This window comes from Adiantum capillus-veneris, chromosome 13 (genome assembly GCF_014529385.1).
Source record: "Adiantum capillus-veneris isolate H3 chromosome 13, ASM1452938v2, whole genome shotgun sequence".
NCBI lineage: Eukaryota > Viridiplantae > Streptophyta > Polypodiopsida > Polypodiales > Pteridaceae > Adiantum > Adiantum capillus-veneris.
The window spans coordinates 82,152,384-82,175,076 of NC_140943.1; the positions used below are offsets into that span (position 1 = coordinate 82,152,384).

General features: G+C 41.0%; 1 protein-coding gene across 1 annotated transcript; it reads right to left on the bottom strand.

Annotated features, from left to right (window-relative positions):
- Nucleotides 1-17,116: 17,116 nt before the first annotated feature.
- Nucleotides 17,117-17,596, bottom strand: LOC147444340 (uncharacterized). The gene has a single exon (XM_086527834.1). The coding sequence runs from the start codon at nt 17,594-17,596 to the stop codon at nt 17,117-17,119; it is 480 nt and encodes a 159-aa protein (XP_086383960.1).
- Between the last annotated feature and the right edge of the window lie 5,097 nt (nt 17,597-22,693).

Genomic DNA, 22,693 nt, shown 5'->3' on the forward strand with positions numbered 1-22,693 from the left:
GTGAGTAGGTGCTGATGCTATGGTGACTTGCTGGGTATGGTCCCGCACTTGTAAGGGCCAAATCATTTTTGAAAACGAGCTTGGGAGCACTGACGGAACCGTTGATGCCCCGATTAAGAGGGGGGTCTCACATACTAGGCATCTTGGGTCTCAAGGAAGCTAAAGCCAAAAATAGAAAGCTGGTATTCACCTGCAAAAAAGGGGCTAAAAATAGGAGGATTTTTTTGACGAAAATAGGGCGGGGCATAGCCCACACCCTAGAGGCCGGTTTTTGGCCCAAAGGGGGGCATTTTTTTGCCACAAGAGGAGAACTCAGAGGGGGTGTTCTCGGGATGCAAAGGAGAGGAAGGAGAGCTTTTCTTAAAAGCTGAAGGAGGAAAGGATGGAGCTCGAGGTGGAGTTCCTGTTAGTGGAGAAGGAGAGGAGCTTGCAAACAATTTTCTTAGAGCCAACGAAGGCGCCATCAAGTGTTTTTCTTCCATGCTCTCAATAAGGAGAGTCACACAAGTGGTGAAGCCAAAATTGCAAACTTTTTCTTGTTGCTCATTGTTGCCATGCCAAGCCGGATGTTATTGAGGTTTCATGGATGTTTGTAGAAAGTTTTTTGGTCGCAATTGAAGCAAAGCATGCCAATCTTTGGTGCCGTTTCTTTCCCTTTCCCCCCTTTTTCACTTTGCTCTGCTCCAACTATATGGTGCCGGTGATCGAGATAAACGGGCCAGACTAATGTGGATTGTTGTCAATTGTGTGAGTTTTGAAGGTGAACTCTGATTGGGATGCAATGATTATCATGGGCTATAGAGAGGCAGATTAGTTGGGTTCCGGGTGTGTTCCCCTCTCCCCCTATCCAACCTAGCCATCCTTTTGAAATTCCTTGTTTTTCACATGTTGGTCAAGGAATTATTTCACTTATCATTTTTGCGCATACATTGCTATAACCGACTAGAGTCTATTCTCATCCATTTGCACTAGTTGGTTTAATCTGTTGGAATTAGGGTTGTAGGAAAACACACCCAACTTGGAGAAGACAAAGGAAGCTCAAGGCACACAACAGAGATTGTTTTACTTAGTGTGCAATGAAAGATAGATAGCCCTAGAGTGATGGGCGTATATACAATGCACGGGGGAAAAACCTCCTAAAGAGGGAGAAGTTGCCCCGGCAATACCACCATCACACTACTTAAACTGTATACCCAAGTAATGATGCAACAGCCCCAAATCTTTCATCTTGAAAGTAACATTCAAATCAGCCTTAAATTCAGCAATATGTCTCTCATTTGGTCCAGTGATCAGGAAATCATCTACATAAAGAACCACAATGAGTAGTACATCACTCTCACGCTTTACATACAATGTGCTTTCTGTTGGACTGTTACAAAAGCCTTGCTTGACCAAATGAGTGTCAGCTTTCTCATAGCAAGCACGAGGAGATTGCTTCAACCCATACAAAGTCTTCTTACATCTGCACACTTTGTCCTCTTGTCCTTTCTTGACAAAATTGTGAGGCTGCATTACATAAACTTCCTCAAGTATGTTACCATTCAAGAAGCAGTAACAATGTCTGATTGATGTACATCCCAACCAAAATGAGTTGCCAATGCACATAGAAAACAAACATTAGTCATACGACAAGTGGGAGCAAAAGTCTCTTTATAATCTATACTCTTTTGCTCTGCATAACCCTTTGCAACAAGTTGAGCCTTATGGCGATCGATCTCACCATCTGGTTTGCATTTCAACTTGTAAACCCATTTCGTACCAATGGTCTTTTTGCCAGGAGGAAAATCATATAAAGTCCATGTGTCATTTTCTATAAGTGCGTCATATTCTGATTGCATGGCAGCCATCCAATTTTTTGAATTATGTGCTTCATCATAAGACAAAGGTTCCTCAACATCAAATAAGCTAGACATAGCCAAAGCATAACAATCTGATGCATAAGATGCATGGCAAGAGCCTGAACGAGTACGACTAGACAAAGGTGCATCCAATTTATTGTCATGCAATATATGCACCAGCCATTTTGGCATACCTCTAGCCTGCTCATTTTCAGCCCTTTCCTCATCAAGTACATCATGTGCATCTGCATCAGTAATAGGCTGATATGTAACATTTTTGGAAACCCCCATAGGCTGTACATTTGCCTCATTGGAATTTACATGCGAATTTCCACCACTAAAAAGAGGCAACAAAGTGTCATAAATGTCCTGTGAGCTTACCTTAATATCTCTAATACATGACAGCAAGGGTTGAACAGAATCTTCCACAAACACTACATCCCGTGAAACCAGAATACGCTTTGTTTGTGGATGATACAACTTGTAACCTTTTCTTTCAGCACTATAACCAACAAAAATACATTTGACAGCCTTATCATCCAATTTTTTGCGTTGTGTTTGTGGCACCAAAGCATATGCCAAACAACCAAAAACATGTATGTGCTCAATAGAAGGCTTTCTATCATGCCATGCTTCATATGGAGTAATAGACTACAAAGCTTTTGTAGGACACCTGTTCAATACATAAGTGGCACACATGATGGTCTCAAGCCAAAAAGAATGCAGCAAAGCTTGACTTTGACCATACATTATGCCATTTTCGTAAGTGACTTGTTTTTCCTCTGAGCAACACCATTTTGCAGAGGCGTATAAGGCACTGTACATTAGTGTTTTATCCCACAACTAGCCAAAAATGCATTAAATTCATGAGACATATACTCCCCCCCTCGATCGAAACGGAGGGTGCCCATAGTACATTTCGAGACATTTTCAGTCATAGCCAAAAATTGTTTGAAGCACATAAAAACTTTGGACTTTCCTTTAAGCGAAAATACCCATGCATGCCTGGAGTAATCATCAATGAAAGTCACGAAGTAAAGGTAATTTCCCAAGGACGGAGTTTGCATGGACCCACAAACATCATTATGCACAAGCTACAACCTGCATGTGGCCCTAATTGAACCATCCTTTGGAAACTTCGAACGTTGCATCTTACCCAAAATACAGCCTTCACAAACATGTTTGACAGGTGCTTCAAGAGGTAGCAAAGAAGCAACCATATAAGGTTTTTGCAAACGCAGCAAACTGGAAAAATTCATATGACCATAACGTGCATGCTAAAGTTTTGCATCTGAAATAGCCCTTGAATTTGCAACTGCATTTGCAAAATTTTGTCCACAATTGTCATACAAAGTGAGCTTATATAGCCCATGGCACAAAAGGCCAGATGCAACAATTTCATCACCAAAACTAAGATCATGTATTGTACATCTGTCATCCACAAATTTGAATACAAGATCAAGTCTAGCAAGTGCAGATACAAACAAAAGATTCTTCTTGATCCTAGGTACATAAAGTGCATCAACAAGTGTGAAAGAACTGCCATTTGCAATAGTAAGCACGATCTTTCCAACTCTCTGAACCGGATAAGAGGCATTGTTGGCACAAGTGACTGAATTCCCATGAGGGACACACTTGAGAGAGGTGAACAATTCACGATGTGAGGTAATGTGCTTTGTAGCACCACTGTCGAAATACCACACATGTGAATCTGCAACAATTGACATGCATGCATCATGAACAACAGGATTGTAAGTGCACTCTGCACTAAAAACCCATTTTGCATCAACATCAGCATCACAGTCTCCTTTCACAGAAGACTCAACAATGGCTGCATTTGTAGTGGAGCCAACATTTGCAGTGGAACCACCCTCTTTCTTATTAGCCTCTTTGGCCTTCAACTTAGGACACTGCTTGATCAAGTGATCATTAGCTTTACAAATATGTCAATGCATCTTCTTTTTGCCCTTATCACCAAAATTTCCAGACAAATTGCTGCCAGCAAAAGCATTAGGAACATGTGATTTTGCACTCGCAGAAGAACCATAAGAAGTTGTTGCATTGCTATTACCACCCTTTCTTTGAGAAGCAGTAAAAACCTGTTCAACTGCACGCTGTCTAGTCTTTGTTTTTTTGGAAAGTGACTCTTGCAATAGCAATGTGCACAATGCATCAATCTTGACAACTTCAGGATTTCCTTGGGTCATAAGTCTCCAAGTACTAGCAAAAGTCTAGTAAGGCGTCAAGAACAGTCTGCACAAGGGAACTGTTTGAAATGACTTCACTGCAAAAATAAGTTGCTCATTGATATCCTTGATATCAGTGAGGAAAGTGTCCATATCACTTCCTCATGCATAATCTTCGACTCCTGCTCTTTACGCAACAAAGCAATTTTAGCCTCATTGCGGCTTGCATAAAGACCAGCCAGAATATCCCAAGCCTGTTTTGTAGATTTCACTAAATGAATGTGAGGAGTAATGGTGCGCTTTACAAACAATGCATGAACCTATGCATCCTTTACATCCCAACGAGCTTGTTCTGCCGTAGGCAAAACAACTCTAACTGCAGCAATCCTTGTAGCAAGACCTGCCACATCCTCAACAACACCTACATCCTCAGAACCAGGAGGTACATCAATGCCCTGCACAATATTCTAGATGCCCTTTGACACAAGAACATGTTGCATCATGTAAGCCCACATAGGGTAATTGTCCCCATCCAATCTGTCCTCAGTAGAAAACATCTTGAACACATCTATGTTGTTGTTAGCCATGGAAAATGTGTGCACTTAATGTGAAAACAGCCCAAAATGAGGAGAAACTGAGTGAGATGAGCATGTGCTAGATAGCACAACCCGTAGTAGACTGTATGGGACCTGTTATGCAGTATTTGGGACTGACAAAAATTTTTCCCAAAATGATGAAATTGCTTGTGCAGACCTGGTTGTAGTGGAAATGGAGGCCGAAATGAGCCCGAATCAGAAATCTGAGTAGACTTAACTCTATGAGCTATCCCAAAAATTTTGTCGACCTGCGAGCGCTTGCCAAATCTCACTGAAATTGGAGAAAGTGAGCAGGCATGTGCTCAAGCTGCTAGCGACTAAGCCCAAGAGAACGCAATCTGCTCTAATACCAATTGTGGGAATTAGGGTTGCAAAAAAACACACACAGCTTGGAGAAGACAAAGGAAGCTCAAGGCACACAACAAAGAGTGTTTTACTTAGTGTGCAATGAAAAGATAGATATTCCTAGAGTGATGGGCGTATACACAATGCACAGGGGAAAAAACCTCCTAAAGAGGGAAAAAAATACCTCGGTGGTCCTAGTGTGTTCACACACTTCATTACCACATGTATATGGTAACATAATCTGCTAGACAACTCATGTTCAATCCATTCCAAGTTTTAAGCTACACTTAGTGTAGGAATCAAGAATTCTACCGACAGTATTGCATTTATTCCAAACATTAAGTTGAAAGGAGTTGTATTTTGTGGCATTTTATATGCTACCTGCTATATGTAGCTTCAATTCCCAATTTGATCAAGATTCACTGACAATCTTTGTTAGCATTGTGCACAATACTTTTTTGGTGCTCTCGACTTGTCCATTGGCTTGAGGATGATATGGGTTTGATTTAGAATGAAGTACCATAAATTCATATAGCAGAAAATCAATCATATCATCGAGTAAATGAGTGTCTCAATCTCTCACAATCTCAATAGGAAGGCCATATCGCATGAAAAAGTTCTCGTATAAGAATTGTGATGTGGTTCTAGCATCATTTTTTTGTGTTGCCTTAGCCTCGACCCACTTGGTCAAATAATCCATTGCCACTATAATGTATTGAGCATGCGTCCTATATGATGGTGGCAAGATAGGTCAACAAAGTCTATTCCCCATTTGGCAAAAGCTCATGCTCCCTTTATTGGTCTCATCAGCATGTCATATCGTCGCACCGGTACTTTAGTACGTGGACATGCATCGCATCTTTTCACAGAATATTCAGCATCCATGAATAGAGCAGGCTACCAAATCCCTACTAGGAGTATCACTAATGTGATTTTTTCTGCCGAAAAGTTTCCTCCTACTACTAGATCAACATGAGCTTGCTCAAGAATGGACAGATATTCATGTTCTGCAACACAAATTCTTAAGTTGTCATCCCCTCCATTTTGATGAAGTTTGTTTTCAATAATAGCATAGTTTTTGGTTTCATGTTGTATCAATCGTATTCTGGCTTTGCTCAAGTTCTATGGGAGTCTATCTTGCTCTAAGTACTGTAGACTGTACTTTGCCCACTTGGGTGTTGTTGCTATCCTGAATAGTGTAGCATGCTTCATTGGCTTGTTGGTTGCACAAACATCACAGGAGTAAACATAGTGGTGTACACTTTTTGCATGTTAGGCTAATACACTCCAAGTAGCATCAATCTCTAATATGTTTGCATTTTGGCATTATGAATGCCCATAATTTGCACATGATCTTGCTACAAATATATCTCTTTTTTGCATGAATCAATGCATGACCTAAGTATGCCATCACTTCCTTGCTTGTATAGGCGTCCTGCAATCAGCACTAAATTAGGATTTCTCAATATTGGATGATTCTCTCTCAATTTGTAGAAAGCCGACAGTGAGCAAAGGTATAACCTGTTTGCTCCACCTTGGTACCATCTAAAGGTTGAAGAGATATAAGTTAGGCTGGTCATCCTCAACCCCTAAAGGAGCTTCCCCATGTAGTATTTGCAACAAATGGTCTTCTCTTTAGTGTGTAGTCCCTTTTTTTACCACTACTGTGAAATCAAACTTGAGCAATATTAGGAACCATCTAACAATACAACCCATATTGTATAGTTTATTCACTAGGTATAGCAATGTCGGATGATCCACAAAGAACATAAATTTGTTCAATAGAAGGTAATGTCTAAACTTTTTGACATAATAGAGCATCCCTAAGCCTTCTCTTCTCTTTTTGTTGTAGTATGATTTGTTCCGCATTGTTGAGCTGCCTACCAGAGTAACAGGGTGGAAAATCCATGTTTCTTTCTTTAGGTTGAGCCAAGATACATCCAATTGCATAAGCCAATGCATCTACATGGATGTAAAAAGTCTTGTCCCAGTCACGAGCTCTCTTCAATTGTTGAAATGCTTTTTCATATTCCTCATTTCCACTCAAATTTAGTGAGATGAGTGCATAGAGAGGTTTTGCAATGATTGCGTACATGTAAATGAGTCTTCAATAATATCCACAATGGCCCATGAAGGCTTGTACCTCTCTAACTTTTATTGGTCTTGGAAGAGCAACAATCACTTGTATCTTTTCGAGATAAGTGGAAATGCCATTTTTTAACACAATATGTCCCAGAAGATACAATACATTCTGCATTTCTCAAAGACTTTCTTTAAGTGATTTACATGTTAATTTCTATGAAGAGAATACACACACAGGTCATCCATGTAAATCTTTAAGAATTTTCTTAGATATTCCTTGAAGACATGACTCATCAGCCTTTAAAATGTAGCAAGCACATTGGTTAGACTAAATGGCATTACCCAATATGTAAATATGCCCCATCTTGTAGCAAAGGCAGTTTTGTGTTGATCCTCTAGCTTGATCCTGAGTTGGTTATAGCTTGAAAAGCTATCTAGAAAGCTGTAGGCTTCCTTTTCAGCAACTCTTTCAATCACATAATTAGTGATGAGTAAGGGATAGTTGTCTCTGTTGATCGTAACAACGTTTACTTGTTTGACATTTATGCACACTTGCAATTTACCATTTTTCTTAGGCACCATGACAATTGGTGACACCCATTCCGTGTGTTCGATCTCATAAATAAATTCCACCTCTTTCATTTTGTCTCTCTGTTTCTTAACTTAAGGGTCACATGTGTGTAGACTCCAATAGATTGCAGGGGACGTGTCAAACTCCAAGTGTGGGAGTTGGTTCAGTGTGATTATGATTTATGGTTAAGGGCTGAGATTGCCTTATTGATTATGGTTGAAATTTTATGGTGAAAGCCGGTGTGGCTTATGGTCTTTTTCTGGATTGGGTTATGCTGCCAAAATTTTTGCAGCCATGTTATGTTCTAAAGTGGTTATGCAAGATTGATTGTGCCTCACCCAAGTAGGGTGGAGAGCTCACCCATGTGATGTGATTGGATTATGGTTTATGGTTTATGGTTTTGGATTGGATCATGAAGTGATCAAGATGGTTTATGGTAGACATGTAAGGGTAGAGACCGTGTACAGCCTAACTGTTTGGAAAAGGATTGTTTGTGCATCTGGGAAGTGCTATTGTGAATAGACTCATGTGTTATGTTTCTCATGGCAGCGTCGCTACAAGAGTAGGATCACCTACATCGCTTAGCCTTAGACTAAAGGGTCGCTGACCTGGGGCTTTGCTAGATCGGGGGTGTTGCCTAGGTCATCTTCTTTTTGTTAGGCTCATCTACACGATTAGTGCGTCGGGGGTTGAATGACCTACACGGCTAACACGTCGGGGATCTTGCCTTGGCTTTGCCTAAACACCCGGTGTTGGGCATCAAAGAGGCGGGGTGCCTAAACTGGTATGGTTGGTGTTGATACCCTACCACCTGCTGGTATTTGGGATCCTTTCAGAGCTCGGGTTCATGGAGGGAAGCAAAGCGGCCTCACCTATGTCTGGGTCAGGTAGGCTAGAGGTGTTCTGGCTCGCTCCCCACGAAGTGAAATTCTCTCTATCTGTAGTAGAGCGGAAGTGGATGGGTGGACCGGTCGATCCCTACACAGTGTTCGGTGCTCTACTAGTTGTTTTGTCATAAACTTTTTGATGTTATGATATACCCAGATTTTGTCATTGCATTAATACATGGTTGCCTGTTCCATTTAGATGGGCATTTAAAGATTCTCTGTTGTCAATTTCTCATGTCTCTGCGCACTCTATTTCACCCTCCACTATATTCTCTCTCTCTCTCTCTTCCCGCAACACGGTGTACACATATATTCACCCTCCACAATGTTATATTTTTCTTGAGTATGCTTTCATTCATAACACCCATTCAAGGGTAGCACTAGTTGCTAGGTACCTCTGGATGCAGTTTGGCTCATGGCCTAAACTACATGCTTGGTCGAGCGTTGAGAACTCCTCCCCTATGCAAATGCTTTCGCAGCTCTGATGTATATTGAAAATTGTATAAAAGTGTAAAATTGTATATTTGTGCATAAACCCCTGGGGAGGGGTATCTCTCAGTCTAAACCGCCTTCAATGTCCGTTTTAGTTTTTGGTATTCACTTTTGCATTCCGTTTTTGACATTGTCGGTGGCTTTTCGATTTTGTTTTTTTCTTTGTTTCTTTGACTTTGCCAAGAAATTTGTCAACTTCAATGGTTTTTGTGTTATTTTGTCTTGCACATAATCATTTGCTCCCACAAGCATGAGATATTGCTTTTGGTCATCAACTTTAGCATTGGTTTCTCAATTTTGTTTTGTTGTTTCTTCGTTCGCCTTCTCTGATGTCTCTCTTGTCTCCGCATTTTTTGGTTAGAAAACTAGTAAAAAATTGGCTCATCCTCTCTTTTTGTATTTTTGTATTCAGAATCACTAGAGAATTCATCTTCTATATCGTTTTCTAATTCCTCGCTCCTTGAATCATGGTATTCATCTTCATCATCGTGTGAAAGGTCCCGTACCAAAAGTTCGTCCACTATTCGTTTACAATCGCATATCATTTTTGTTTCAATCATTTTAGAAAGGTTTTCAATTTCTTGGACAACGAAAACCATTAGAAAGGGTCTTATTTCATAGCCATCTTTGTCAAAAAATGTAGTGTTGGTCACCTCATTTACGCAGACCTTAAGATTTGCCAGTATTTTCTCCCACCCAAAGGGTTCAAACAAATTCTCTGGAAATGGTTCCTTCATGTAGTAGGCATCTTCTATTGCATGCCTTATAAGAATAAAATCCTCTTTTTTAAGACTCCCACATTTTGATGCTCCCACATCCAAATGTGAGCATCCTTCACTAGCTAAGCAAGTAAATGTGCTCCATCATCCGTAGTTATAGCAAAGTCTTCTATCGGAGTTTGGTTTACGTCCCTGTAACTAGGGTCCTTAGTGTTTACCTTGGTTATGACACCCTTGTGCTATAGATAGAGATGGTTATAGCCCAGTCCTGAACCATTTTGAGTTGACACATAAAAGGTCACCCAAAAATAACTTAAAAACTATTTCCTTTTCCAAAATCTACCGCCGCAAAGATATGTTCATATTCTATCTCGTATGAGGATATTATCACTTGTTCCAGCATCCCCAAGGGTCTTTCCACATACATGTCAACTATTTACAATCTCATGCACGTTTTTCTGAGAGCTGGCCTTTCCCATTTCTACCAAATTCCTTTTGTAGCGATGGCTATTACAGTCCCATAGTCGAGTATAGTAACGGTGGTCACTCCCTTATATTCGAGAGGTAAGGTGGTGTTTCCTCTTTGTCTTCACAATAATTGCCTGCCTTATTTACTAGAATAGGTTCCGCTTTTGGTTTCTCAGGATGGTTTGATTTCTTAGTTTCCTCCATGAGTTTGTCTATTGGCTTGAACTTCACTCCCATCTTTTCCAAATTTTTGTTCATTTGTCTCCACAAATGTGGTTTGATTTTCAGCAACTCTGTGAGAGTGATTGTGCACCTTATAGGAGAAGACAATAAGTCATGTAAGCTCTTTGTATCCGTCACTTATGGAATAGAATTTTGATGTGCTGGCATAACTCTTGCCTCAAATTTTGTCTCATATTCTTCTACAAAAGACGGTGAAGTTCTTATGGTTATAGGTTTTCTCTCTACAGAAACTTCCATTATGGAATCTTTGTACAATGACTGAATATCACCTGGATAGATTTCATGGTCTATATTGATTTCAGGGATTGGTGCTGACAGTAATGTAGCACTTCTGTTTTTCCTGTTTTTGATTGTTTCCCACAGGGATTGTCGTCAAGGTTTGTCTACTTTTGGAATTGACTGTGTCTCTAAGGATCTACTATCATATGTTGTGTTTGTCGCCACCTTCGTGGTCCCTGCTCCTTCCTTGTTTGTTGTTTTGGGTTTTATTTTGTTGTTTGGACTCTGCACCGAATTCATGAGCACATGATCTCTTCCACATGGGTCACAAAATCCTTGAATCATATACTTTTCACTTGTGTTTGTTTTCTTTTCCCAACTCATGTGTTACAAGGTCATGAGATTTTAGACCTCCAAGTTGCATTAGGGCTTTAGCAGTTTCCACAAGTCTTTTGCACACCTCTAGTCTTTTGGTTTTGTCTTCTGGATGCAGATAGGTCAGTAGTCTTTGTTCTAAAGTTTAATTGTTACTAAGCCTTGCCATATAGGTTTGCAGCATAGTGTCTAGTTTTTGGTTTACCTTTTCCACCAAAACTGAACCACCCGATTCAGTCTTTGACTCTTTCGATTCGCATTTTTCTTGCTTTCTTACTCGTAAATGCTTGTGTTCATGTAGTTCTTTTATTTGATGCAGTTTTGTTTTCAAAGCTGTTTTTTCCTTTAGCCTCTTCGCTTTCATTTTGTCCCTTTTGGCTTTCCACAATTTCTTTGAGTTCTAATTGATCCATTTTCAAATTCAGTTTGTTCTGAAAGTCTCAAATTTTCACTCATAGGCCAATTTTTAGCTGCTTCCTGAGCTTGAGCTCAAGTCACCACTTTGATTGGAATTGTTGGCTCAGATTCCAATTCACTTGTACATGGTAAAATCCCTATGATGTTGACATTTGCCTTCCTGGATTGTCAGTGTTCTTTGTGCAGTTTTGAATCAAGTTATCTCTTCCACACCTGTCACAAACTCCAAAAAAGTTCATTCATTGACCTTTATGTGGACACTCTCATGCCCAATGGTCGCCTCCACATTCATAACATGGGCCCTCGGGTCAGGTTGCTGGTGGTGCTCCCGTTGGTTGGCCTACCCTAGGTTGGTAATCCTTGGGCTTATAGTTCTGTTTGCTATGAACATGAGTGTCTTTTCATCCATCGTGAATTGATTTCTAGATGTTTGAGCCACATATGAGGGTTTAGTAGTTTCATCGGCACTAGCCCAAAATGGACTCTCATCAGGTGTATAAGCTACTCCCTCTGTCTCCCTTCTGTGGCCTTCAACAAGCTCCTCATAATAAACAATCAGTGGCATTATTGGCTGCATTATGAGAGGTTCTATAATTGGTTGCACATAACGCACAGTTTCTTGATTGTCATGAGTTAAAGGTGTATGTTGCCCCAATACTGGTTGCGGTTTGTCCCCTCCTTGTATTGTGTTGTTTGGTCCAATCTGGTACCTTGGAGGTGGTGGTAATTGTTGCATTCTTGATGATCCATACCGACTTTTTACTCACATGGTTTTGGTTATAGAAACACTCACTAGTGTCATGGTTTGTGTATTTCTTCTCTATGGCACACCACTTAAACACCCTTGGAGCATTGACTACTTGTGGCTACTGCGGCCTCATGTTAGGATTTTGCCAATAGGTCTAATGCATTTTGTGGACCGGTTCTTCAACCAATTGGTCCATGTTTTGTGTGATTGAAGCAGGAGCACTCCGTTTTGTAGTAGATTCAATAATGGTAGAAGAGGGACTGCTAGTATTGGTCTCTAAGTCCTCAGTAACCTCACCGTATGTTTTGTAATTGTCAACTAGGTACAATGCTTCCCTAGTGTTTTGTTGAAATGTTGTGCATGAGTTTAAGTGCAAGTCCTTTTTGAGGGTTTTGTTTTTCAAGCCCTCAATAAAGAGAACCAATAATCAATCGTCATGTGGCATCTCTCGCACTAGACATCTTTCAATGTATTGCTTGAAATGAAGTGGAGCTTCCTTCACCTTTTCATTTTGTTTTTGTCCGAAAGCATATATCTGCTGAGAGATAGTGTTATTCTTGATTCCCCTTTTAGAGAATTCGTCTGTAAACTCTCATAAGAGTTGATCAATGTTCAAGAAATCTCTACTATTTAGTGAATGGAACCAAGTCAAAACCGTTCCCTCCAATGTTAACCCAAACCCCTCATATTGTGTGCAAAAATCCACTACTTGTTCTGCTCTTAAGACTTGCTTAAAAATGGAAACATGCACGTATGGATTTCATGATCCACTATATTTCTTTGGCATGCATTAACCACTTGAGAAGGTCACAATTTTTGAGTTTAAGCAACCATCCTCATCAATCTAGGTTCTCTACCCATTGCATCTCTCATTTCACAGCCACTCACAGGTGTTTTGGAAGGGACTCGTTCAGACATGCTTCCCTCAGGTCTTATGTCCCGACTTTTAGTCCTGAAATTCAGCACCCTTGTACTAAAAATCATGTCTGGAACTACACTTCCCCTATGTGTTGACATACTAACACCGGAATCCATGGATCCCATTGGTCTTGGTACAGACAAATGCGATCTACTAAATGAGTCTTCCACATGAGATTTTAGAGGACTCGCTCTCTCATAGGTTCTGGTCTTGTTGTTTTTGAGAATACTGCATTTTTATTTTGTTAACTCCCTCCCATTGGGCTCCTCACATCTATAGTAGAGCATTTTCTCTCCGTTGTCATATTTATATAATCCCACATGCGTGTTGTCGGTGTTGATGCATGTAGCCACATTTACTCGTCTAAGCTTGGCATTTGGAATATCCAGCTTTGGCGGCTTCTCTGCATGCTCTTCGTCAACTTTCTCTTTGGTGCATGTTAATCCCCATTTGTCCGCAATAAAAGGATTAAGCACAATAATGTACATATTTCCCTCTTCATCGAAGTATCGATTGCCACTATAATCTATGGGCACTACGAATTTAAGCTCACTAAGCCTCTCTTCAATTTTAACACAGTAACAATCCATACCATTTTTATAGATTTGAGCTCTTTGATCATTTTTGAATTGATATTGTAGGTGCAAAAGTTTCATGTTAGGTGCAAGTTGCGATCCCGCTCCCATGTTGGTTTCTTCCTTGAAACTTACACTTTTGGGGCTCTTGGCCATATAGGTGTATGATCTCTCCGAAGAGGTATCTGAAAGAATCTCCTCCAAGATTGTTTCTAAGGTAGGTGTGGTTCCTTGGTTGACACTACCCTTGGTTGAAATGTTGCTTGAGTAATCTTCAATGGTAGGGCTTCTATTCTGATACAGTTTGCTTGACGGCAAATACATCAAGAAAACAAAACTTCCAAAACTCTGAGTAGTCACCTTTTGTCATACATTCGGTCTCCCTATCAAAAGAAATTCATTTCAACTTTGATCCATAAAACCTGTACAAACTTCACTTGGTGTCTTTAGCCTTAGATCCATTGGGTTAGTCAGAATCTAGTAAAATCAAGATTTTGTCGAATTTTTGACACAATCCCTATTTTTCTTGCAATTTGCACATCCAATTCCAAATTGAATTTTGAAAACACCATTATGATCACAAGGACTAGAGCTAACTCTGGTATCAGATCTGGGCGGTTTCTATGTCATGGGGTCATGGATCGCGATCCTTGTACCTTAGTGTCAGAATCACTTGAAACTTGGCACACAAGTTTCTCTCAACCTCTTGGTAACTGTTAAAAGTGAATTTTAGATGGTTTGATTTCCTTGAGGTCTTTCACCAAAAGCCACTTTATCAGCCTGTTTTTCAATATTTTGCACTTGATAGACTTCTCCTTATTTGAGCCTCTTGGGGATGTTTTTTGCTATCCTTGTTTTTGGATGAAATGTTTGGGTTGGTCTCTACTACAAGTTTGTGAGGTTATAGCCCCAAAAACTAGCAGGGGAACATGGATCGCGATCCATGTTCCACCATGTCTGGATCCAAAACTTGGTCAATTTGTTACTTGAAGTCTATGGGATCTACCTATCCACTTATTTTTGGATTTAAAGCCCTTTCACCTTGACAAAAGAACAATTTTGTGGCTTCTTGTGGTTTTTAGCTTACAGCTTGTATTTTGGTATTTTTTCCAACTTTTTGTTGTTTTTTTGCTATGATGGCCATCACAAAAGTTGTTCCAAATGGTATCAACTTTTCATTGTTCAAAACTCAGGCTCAGATGCTTCAGGGGTCATGGATCAAGATCCATGTTCCATTGCATCTAGTCATGGAATTTGGTCAGGTGTATGCCTAGACCCTATAGAAGTCAGATCTTCACTTATTTTTGAACTTAGATACCCAAAAGTAAAAAAGGCCCAATTTTTGTCTATTTCTAAGGTTTTTTGTGTCTTTGTCCAATTTCTTTGATTTAATTGAGTTTTTGCGTCAATTTTTTCACCAAAAGTGTGTCTCTGGAGATTTAGAACCCAATAAAATTCTTTGGTATCAGTTTTTTCTCAGTTTGTGTTAGGGATCATGGATCGCGATCCATATTCCTGTATCGATCTGCATGAAACTTTCCAAATTCACTCCATATGGTTTGGTAATGCCCTTTTTGTACTTATTTTTAAATTTAGATCAACTTTGGAGTTCTGGCCATAGTTTATGGTTGTTTTTTCCAAAATATGGTTTTCACCCTTTTCTTCTCTGATTGTTTTGCCCAAATTTGATGGAAGTAGCTTCTACTTACCCTACTCCTAAGTATTGAATTGAAACATGAAACAAAAACAGACAAAATGGTACAAATTTGAGTTGAAACGGTATAGCACTCTAAAAGTAACGAGAAAATTGAAGAATGAAATGCATTTGACTATCTCACTCACAACCCTCTTTACCTCTCAAGAATAGATCTAGCGGGTCCTCGACTTCTAGACTCTACCAAGCACCGGGTTATACAGATTGGCGAGCAAGCATTTCTGAGCAACAAAATAATCGAGCAAGTCCCTTAAACATTTTTTACTTAGAGTAAATTGCAAAAGTGTAAACGGGTTTTCCATTGTTGAAAACTAACTCCACAATTAAACTCAAATCCCATGATGACTAATCCCATGGAACCAAGATTGGAGCCGATTTCAAGGTTGCCTCCCTCCTAGCTATGTAAGCATCTACTTCATTCAATGACCTCAAGCCAATGTTTTTTCTCTCACTCTCATCCCACGAAGATCATTGTCATCAAAGCCCTATGTGACTAACATGGAGCACACTTGATCACTGCATAGAGGATTGTGAGATAGAGACCCTCTTCCTTTTCTTTGAGAGACTCTCCTATTTGTAGGACCACACCCAAGTTTTCAAAAAAATAAACAACCCCTTAAACCACTGCACAATCACTATTAACGATCGTATTTTACACATTTATCATGTAATCAATATACTCATTGTAATTAACACACTCATTCTATGTTGAAAAACCAAGCATGAGGTAAAGTCTAGCTATGAGAAAGCCATTATAACAAAATAATAACATATCTTGATTCTTATGAGAAGATACCAAAGATGAAGTTGCATTATTATAGTATCAATCTAGTGGATTTCCTCCTTCTTCCCTTCCCTTCAATAGGTTGTTTTGATTTTTCAAATGGCTCAAGGCTAAAGCCTTTTCCCAAACACTAGGCGGCCTTGAAGAGCAAAGCAATATAAACCGTACCCACTTTAGTTGACATACAAATATTCCACCATGCCTTATTGGATCAAATGTGAAGATCTTTTATTCTAAACACCCTCGACAGAGCACAGCACTCTCTCTCTCTCTCTCTCTCTCTCTCTCTCTCTCTCTCTCTCTCTCTCTCTCTCTCTCTCTCTCTCTCTCTCTCTCTCTCTCTCTCTCCCTCTATGTTGTAGCACCATAGAGCAGATAGGGACAAGAGGTTTCCGCAAGCAGCCTTGCTGCATTATTGATGGGAGGAGTTTTCGCCAACCGCATGTGAACGAGGGTCGCCAGCCAGGGTAGAAGGAGACGCTACCTAGTGGGGGGATTGCATGGCAGTGAGAGCAGGGTCAGAGAGCAACATAGGATAGGCTTGGTGAAGGAGTAATCTTCATACTATGGAAATTTTAAAGAGCTAATTATAGGAAGTATAGTATTGAGGGGTGAGGAAGAGGCTCATGCTCGTGAGGCCCACACCCAAGTTGACTCTCTCTCTCTCTCTCTCTCTCTCTCTCTCTCTCTCTCTCTCTCTCTCTCTCTCTCTCTCTCTCTCTCTCTCTCTCTCTCTCTCTCTCTCTCTCTCTCTCTCTCTCTCTCTCTCTCCCCCCGCAAGACAGGTCTCATACATCTGCCTTACATTGCTATTCAAATCATCCGGGAAATGAAAAACCCGTAAGAATGACAACTTTGATCTCTGCTTGTGAAATTTCTAAACAAGTTACAAAGGGATCATTGAGAAACCATATACGAGTTCAGAAAGGCACCTAAGTTTAGCTATACCTTGATGATGAGCGAGGCCTATGGCCACCCTCAAATGCCTTACAGAGAGGTTTGGGTGGGAGATCTGGCTTGTTAGGATCAGGCTTCTTAAGCGAGAGCACCTCTCGACCAGAGCTCTCGCGAGTCACAACACGCACCATAACCTCTTGTCCAGGCTGTAATAGCAGATGCAGTTTCTCCAAGCCACCCAAGAAGCCCAAGTCTTGGGCCCACAAAAATGCCTCGCGTCCACTAGGCATGGTGACCCAATATCCCTCACCCATCACTTTTCGAATGGTTGCTTGGAATGTGTTTGGGTCTTTTGGTTTGAGCATCTTCTCAGGATCCATGTCCACCTCAATGTCATCATAGTAGCTACTATTGTTAGTAGCAATAGATATTATCGTCCCTTGAGTCACATGAAATTTTGAGATCACTGAGGGTGATGTTCTTGTCTGACGCATCCAAGCCGATCCACATTGGGATTTCATCTACACATGAGTAGCAATAGCAATAGCTATTCTGGGGTCACATGAAATGTGGCTTGAGCGACTAGTTACAAATATGATGAAGTCTACTGTCTCTTGTGCAACAATAGATGAATAATCTCCTCTTGACCACCTTCACCAATGGCGTGCATGTTTTTGTTGCGGTACAAGCAGTAACGACTTTAGACCAAGCTCCTCGCTATGGCAGAAGCCTGGACATCATGCAAAGAATCACTTACGAGTCCATCGCCTCATGCCTTCTATAAGCTGTCGATGAAAATCAAGCGGTCGATGATGCTGCAGGCGCTTGTGTGTGCGCGCGAGCCACGGTCATCCCTTCCCTCCCCTGGTCCCTTGAACCAAACGACCCACTCACAGAAACACTCTCTCTCAGCTCGGCAAAGTCTTCTCCAGAACCGGCTCGCAGGAAAACCTCTCTCTCTCTCTCTCTCTCTCTCTCTCTCTCTCTCTCTCTCTCTCTCTCTCTCTCTCTCTCTCTCTCTCTCTCTCTCTCTCTCTCTCTCTCTCTCTCTCTCTCTCTCTCCACTGAGGGTGGCACGGCCTGCAGCACTCACCTGAGAGTGGCACAGTGTTGAGGGAGGCTGAGCGTTGAGGGAGGCTCAGGGAAGGTTAGGGTTGAGAGTGCCTGCCTCTGTCCGTCTCATCACTAAAGCTCATCCTTACCCGCATGAACCTACCTGGCCCTGGTTTGCTGCTGCAACCAGTCCGCGGCTCTCTCTCTCTCCACTGAGGGTGGCACGACCTGCAGCACTCACCTGAGAGTGGCACAGTGTTGAGGGAGGCTGAGCGTTGAGGGAGGCTCAGGGAAGGTTAGGGTTGAGAGTGCCTGCCTCTGTCCGTCTCATCACTAAAGCTCATCCTTACCCGCATGAACCTACCCGGCCCTGGTTTGCTGCTGCAACCAGTCCGCGCCGGCGCGAACTGGTTGCAGCAGCAAACCAAGGCTGGGTAGGTTCATGCGGGTAAGGTCCCTTTTTTTTATAAAAAAACTTCAAGTGGGGGAGAGGGAGAGAGAGAGAGAGAGAGAGAGAGAGAGAGAGAGAGAGAGAGAGAGAGAGAGAGAGAGAGAGAGAGAGAGAGAGAGAGAGAGAGAGAGAGAGAGAGAGAGAGAGAGAGAGAGAGAGAGATGGTTCTGTGGTTTAATTGAGCGGTAAGCCTCCATTTTGGTGAGAGATGAGCAGCTCGGAGAAAGAGAGCCCCTTGTGTTCACCTCTACCTGCTCCTCCACTGTCCTTCCCATCCGGCTCGTCCTCCACTGCAATCCAACGTTTGCGCTTATGAGCATTTTGATGTCCGCCCAACGCTTGCAAATTGCCGAACTCTCACCCACAAAATTGCCTACCCAAGAGCTCTTTGACTGCTAGAAGCCCCTCTGTCGAGCTTGCCTGTGGCACCCCACGCTCCTTGGCTCCCTGGTATGTAGCTGCAACCATTCCGCGCCGGCGCGGACTAGTTGCAGTAGCAAACGAGTGCATGTAGGGTCATTTACAAAAGAGGAAAATTACCCCTGATATTTTGTCCTAAATTTCCAAAATGCCCTATAGATTTTCCAAAATTCCCAAAATACGCCGAGTTTTGAGATTAAATTTCTCCAAAGATTTTATTAAAAAGCTTTTCATAAGAAGACTGATTGTCTATCAATACAAGATGCTAAAACTAGAATTTGAGTTGGTTATGTAAGCTTTGGAGACGAATTGCTTCATTATTTTTTAACATAATTGCCCTTTTTGTGAGGTAATTTGTAACAAATTACATGCTAAGCACTCAAAGCAGATCTCAATTGTCAAAAAGGAATAAAGATTAGAAAATCTTGAAGAATCCAACCAAAATAGATACAAGGGTATTTTGGGAATTTCTAAAAGTTGAGGGATATTTTGGAAATCTCCACAAATTAGAGGGGTACTTTGGTAATTTTCCCTTGAAAAAAATAGCATTTGTCAAAATGAGTTGGATTCCAAGCTTTTGTGAATGACTTATTTTTTGTTGTCGTTTGTCTCACTCGCACCTACAATTTATGCGTTTTGCCCATTTGCTGCTTTCTGCCCATAGAATCACGCCCACAAAATCCCACTTTTGCTAAATATTAGACTCTCAAGAATGTGGGATCCTTGAGAGCGTGCCATGTAGCCGTAGGGACAACATGCTTAGTAGATTAACCAGTCAGCAGTTCGTTCCACCAAACGTGTTTGAACATATATAGGCTACAAATGAGCACGAACTCTGTTTAACATAAGTCAGGATTCGAACCAACACTCTCAATTCATTCCAACATGGTATACCCCATAGCGCAAATGAAATTCGCTTACAGTCTGATATTTATCCTAAGTAACAGACAACAACTCTGTAATAGATTGGAGGGACTTTGGATTGTAACCATAAACGTCAGCATGTAGAAGAAACAGTTCTATTGTACATCTGTTCTTGTGATGGTTTCTCTTGTTTACCTATTGCTGCAAAAGATCTTGCAGGCTTTGGAAGTTGTAAATCACCATTCTATGAGCTAGGACTAAAAGATTCTTTAAGTCTTGCCTGGATATCCTAGGATTAGATGATTCTCTAGTTGTGGCATGGCCTTGGGTGTTTTTAATAGTGAGAGCACTCACAATATAGAAGCTTTTAAGGAATTGTTGCTTCATGACTTTATCTCTGCATCCAACATGCAAATGCACATGAGCTAGACTTGGACCTTTCTTGTGTAGAAGAACTTGCATTTGGCTCTCGGTCGTATCGTTTCTATCCACTAATCTCACAATAGACTCGTTAGGCAAGAAATTGTCTTTAAGGAAAGTGGTTCCAAAAGCAAAATGATCAGATAAAGCAGCCTTTTGGAGGTCTTGCAAGGCACCTCTTCAAGCTTTATTTTATCCTTAATTTGCAATTAGGAGGGCTCAGAGAATTAAGAGGCAGCTTAGAAGCCAATGTTGCACAGGTTGCCAACGAACTTAAGCGAGACGAGAAGTCTTCACTTGAACTTTTGGTGATTAGTAAACTGAAGCTTGCCAAATTTTTTACAACCTATTTTTGAGAGGAGGTATGCCACATGGAATTGAATTGTATATGTTTCAAGTGGGAAGAGATTTCTTGTGCCTCAGGTATTCAATTTTCATATTGGTTCTAAAATCTCAATTTTTGTCGATTTAGTGTTAGATTTGTGTGAAAGTATGTGCATGGCATAATTTTTTTCTTTCACCATTGTTAGTATTGTGTCAATTTGCTCGAATTTGTCTTCGCTCAATTCTTTTTGCTCGGTGATTAGAAATCCCCCCAAGCACCAAACCCCATGTCTAGTTGGCTGACTGCTAAAGTGTAATGAAGTGGAAATCAAAATCAAGATCTTGAAGTAAAAAAAATACGACTAGGTCACTCATCACCTAAAGATCACTATCCTCGGTAGCTGCACCAATGTTAGCAGGTCACCGTGACGGACATTTATAGCATAACTTTTTGGCACTAACATAATGTTAATACTCAGGGAAGCGATTTGGATGGGGCACAGAGACTCGTTGAGTGTGTCAACTTCAAGAAGTGAACCTACGCAATAACATTATATCTAGCACATGCAAATCTATCAGTCTCAGATCTGGAAATCTAGAAATCTAGCACAAGTCATTTTGGAAATCTCCTCGAATTCTTGAACTGCACCCTTGACTATTGCAATTGTGTAATAGCAATGCTTGTGCTATTCGAGTGACAATGACTTGTGCCGTTTGCTCTTGTGCTCCTCTCAGGGCTAACTGCCCCCTTAACCTGCTCTACACGGCTTGGCCGGTTGAGCTCCTTGCTATGCCAATTGAGTTCCGGGTCAAGCTCCTGTGTTGTTGTTCGGACCCTTTTGTTGCCGTACACCACCTACTGCAGTCACCTTCTCCAAGATTCTCACTTCTCCTTCATGACCTCTTCTCTACAGCAAGATTCCCAAGAGTGAAGCCAAAGCTCTAATACCACTTGATGAGCTTGCGTAGCGGAAGAAAATTGCTTCTCTACTGGACATGAGAAGGGGGAGAGGGATCAGAGAAGAAGAGAGAGAGATAAGGCACCCTTGGAGCAAAATAAACACAGATTTCATTAGTTTTTTTTTCTTAAGCCTTTATAGGCATTAACAACATGTTCACACTTACCTTGGTCGACCAAGTTGGGCCGACTCCAACATCTGCTTATATCTTATGTCGCTGCACTCAATCATCAACCTGTTTTGGTACTCAAATCCGAATGCTACAAAACTTTAGGATGATTTCCAAGACACTTAGGGGCACTGAAATACCAAGTTTGGTCACATTTCGAGGAGGTACCAAAATCATGATCCATCATGATCAAGGTCCTAGAAACTACAACAGAACATACCGGAAAGGTCACCCTAGGGCCTAGGAACACTCTCCTATGGTCGGAATGTTAAAAAATAGTCACTAACACACTCAAATCAATAGATTTAGTCTACAAACACGTAGTCACAAATCACAGTGGAATCAACAATGAATGTACTTGAATGAAAGAATGGTAGACAAGGAACACAGTGCAAATTTCAGAATTAAAATTTCATTACCGGAGCTCAAGATATGATGATTACAAGTTGAAGAGAGTAGTCACTCTTAGTCGTATGCTTCAATCTTCCAAACTTGATAATGATAAAGGTCATTTTTCCTCTTTACAAAATAGGCTTTATACCTAGGGCTCTCTTGGCCAATGGCTTACTTTACAAGACTCACACTTGCTTACAGACTTTACAACTTAGCTTCTCAAAGCTTGCATGTCCATGATCAGAGACTACAAATTATTACAAGGTTTTTTGGACATTAATGAGCATATGTGTAAATTTTTAGGGCTCAGGGAAAACGGGTCGACTCAAAGGGCGATTGTCTGGCTTGACCGCCAATATTGACATTGCTCCAATCTTGTCCACAAGCACACAGAATCCAAACAACAAGGGAAAGAATGACCACAAAAGAACAGTAGCATAGAGCTCAGGTATGGAGCTGAAGAAGTGCACACCCACTTCTAAAAACAAAATGAAGCAACAAGGAGAAGAAAGAAAGGAAGCTTGGCGGAGGGGGAAAGCTATGGCATTAGCAAGCCCAATAAGAA

Bases quoted from the DNA above. Each gene is read 5' to 3' on its own strand.
- LOC147444340 (XM_086527834.1), bottom strand. From the start codon at position 17,596: ATGAAATCCCAATGTGGATCGGCTTGGATGCGTCAGACAAGAACATCA.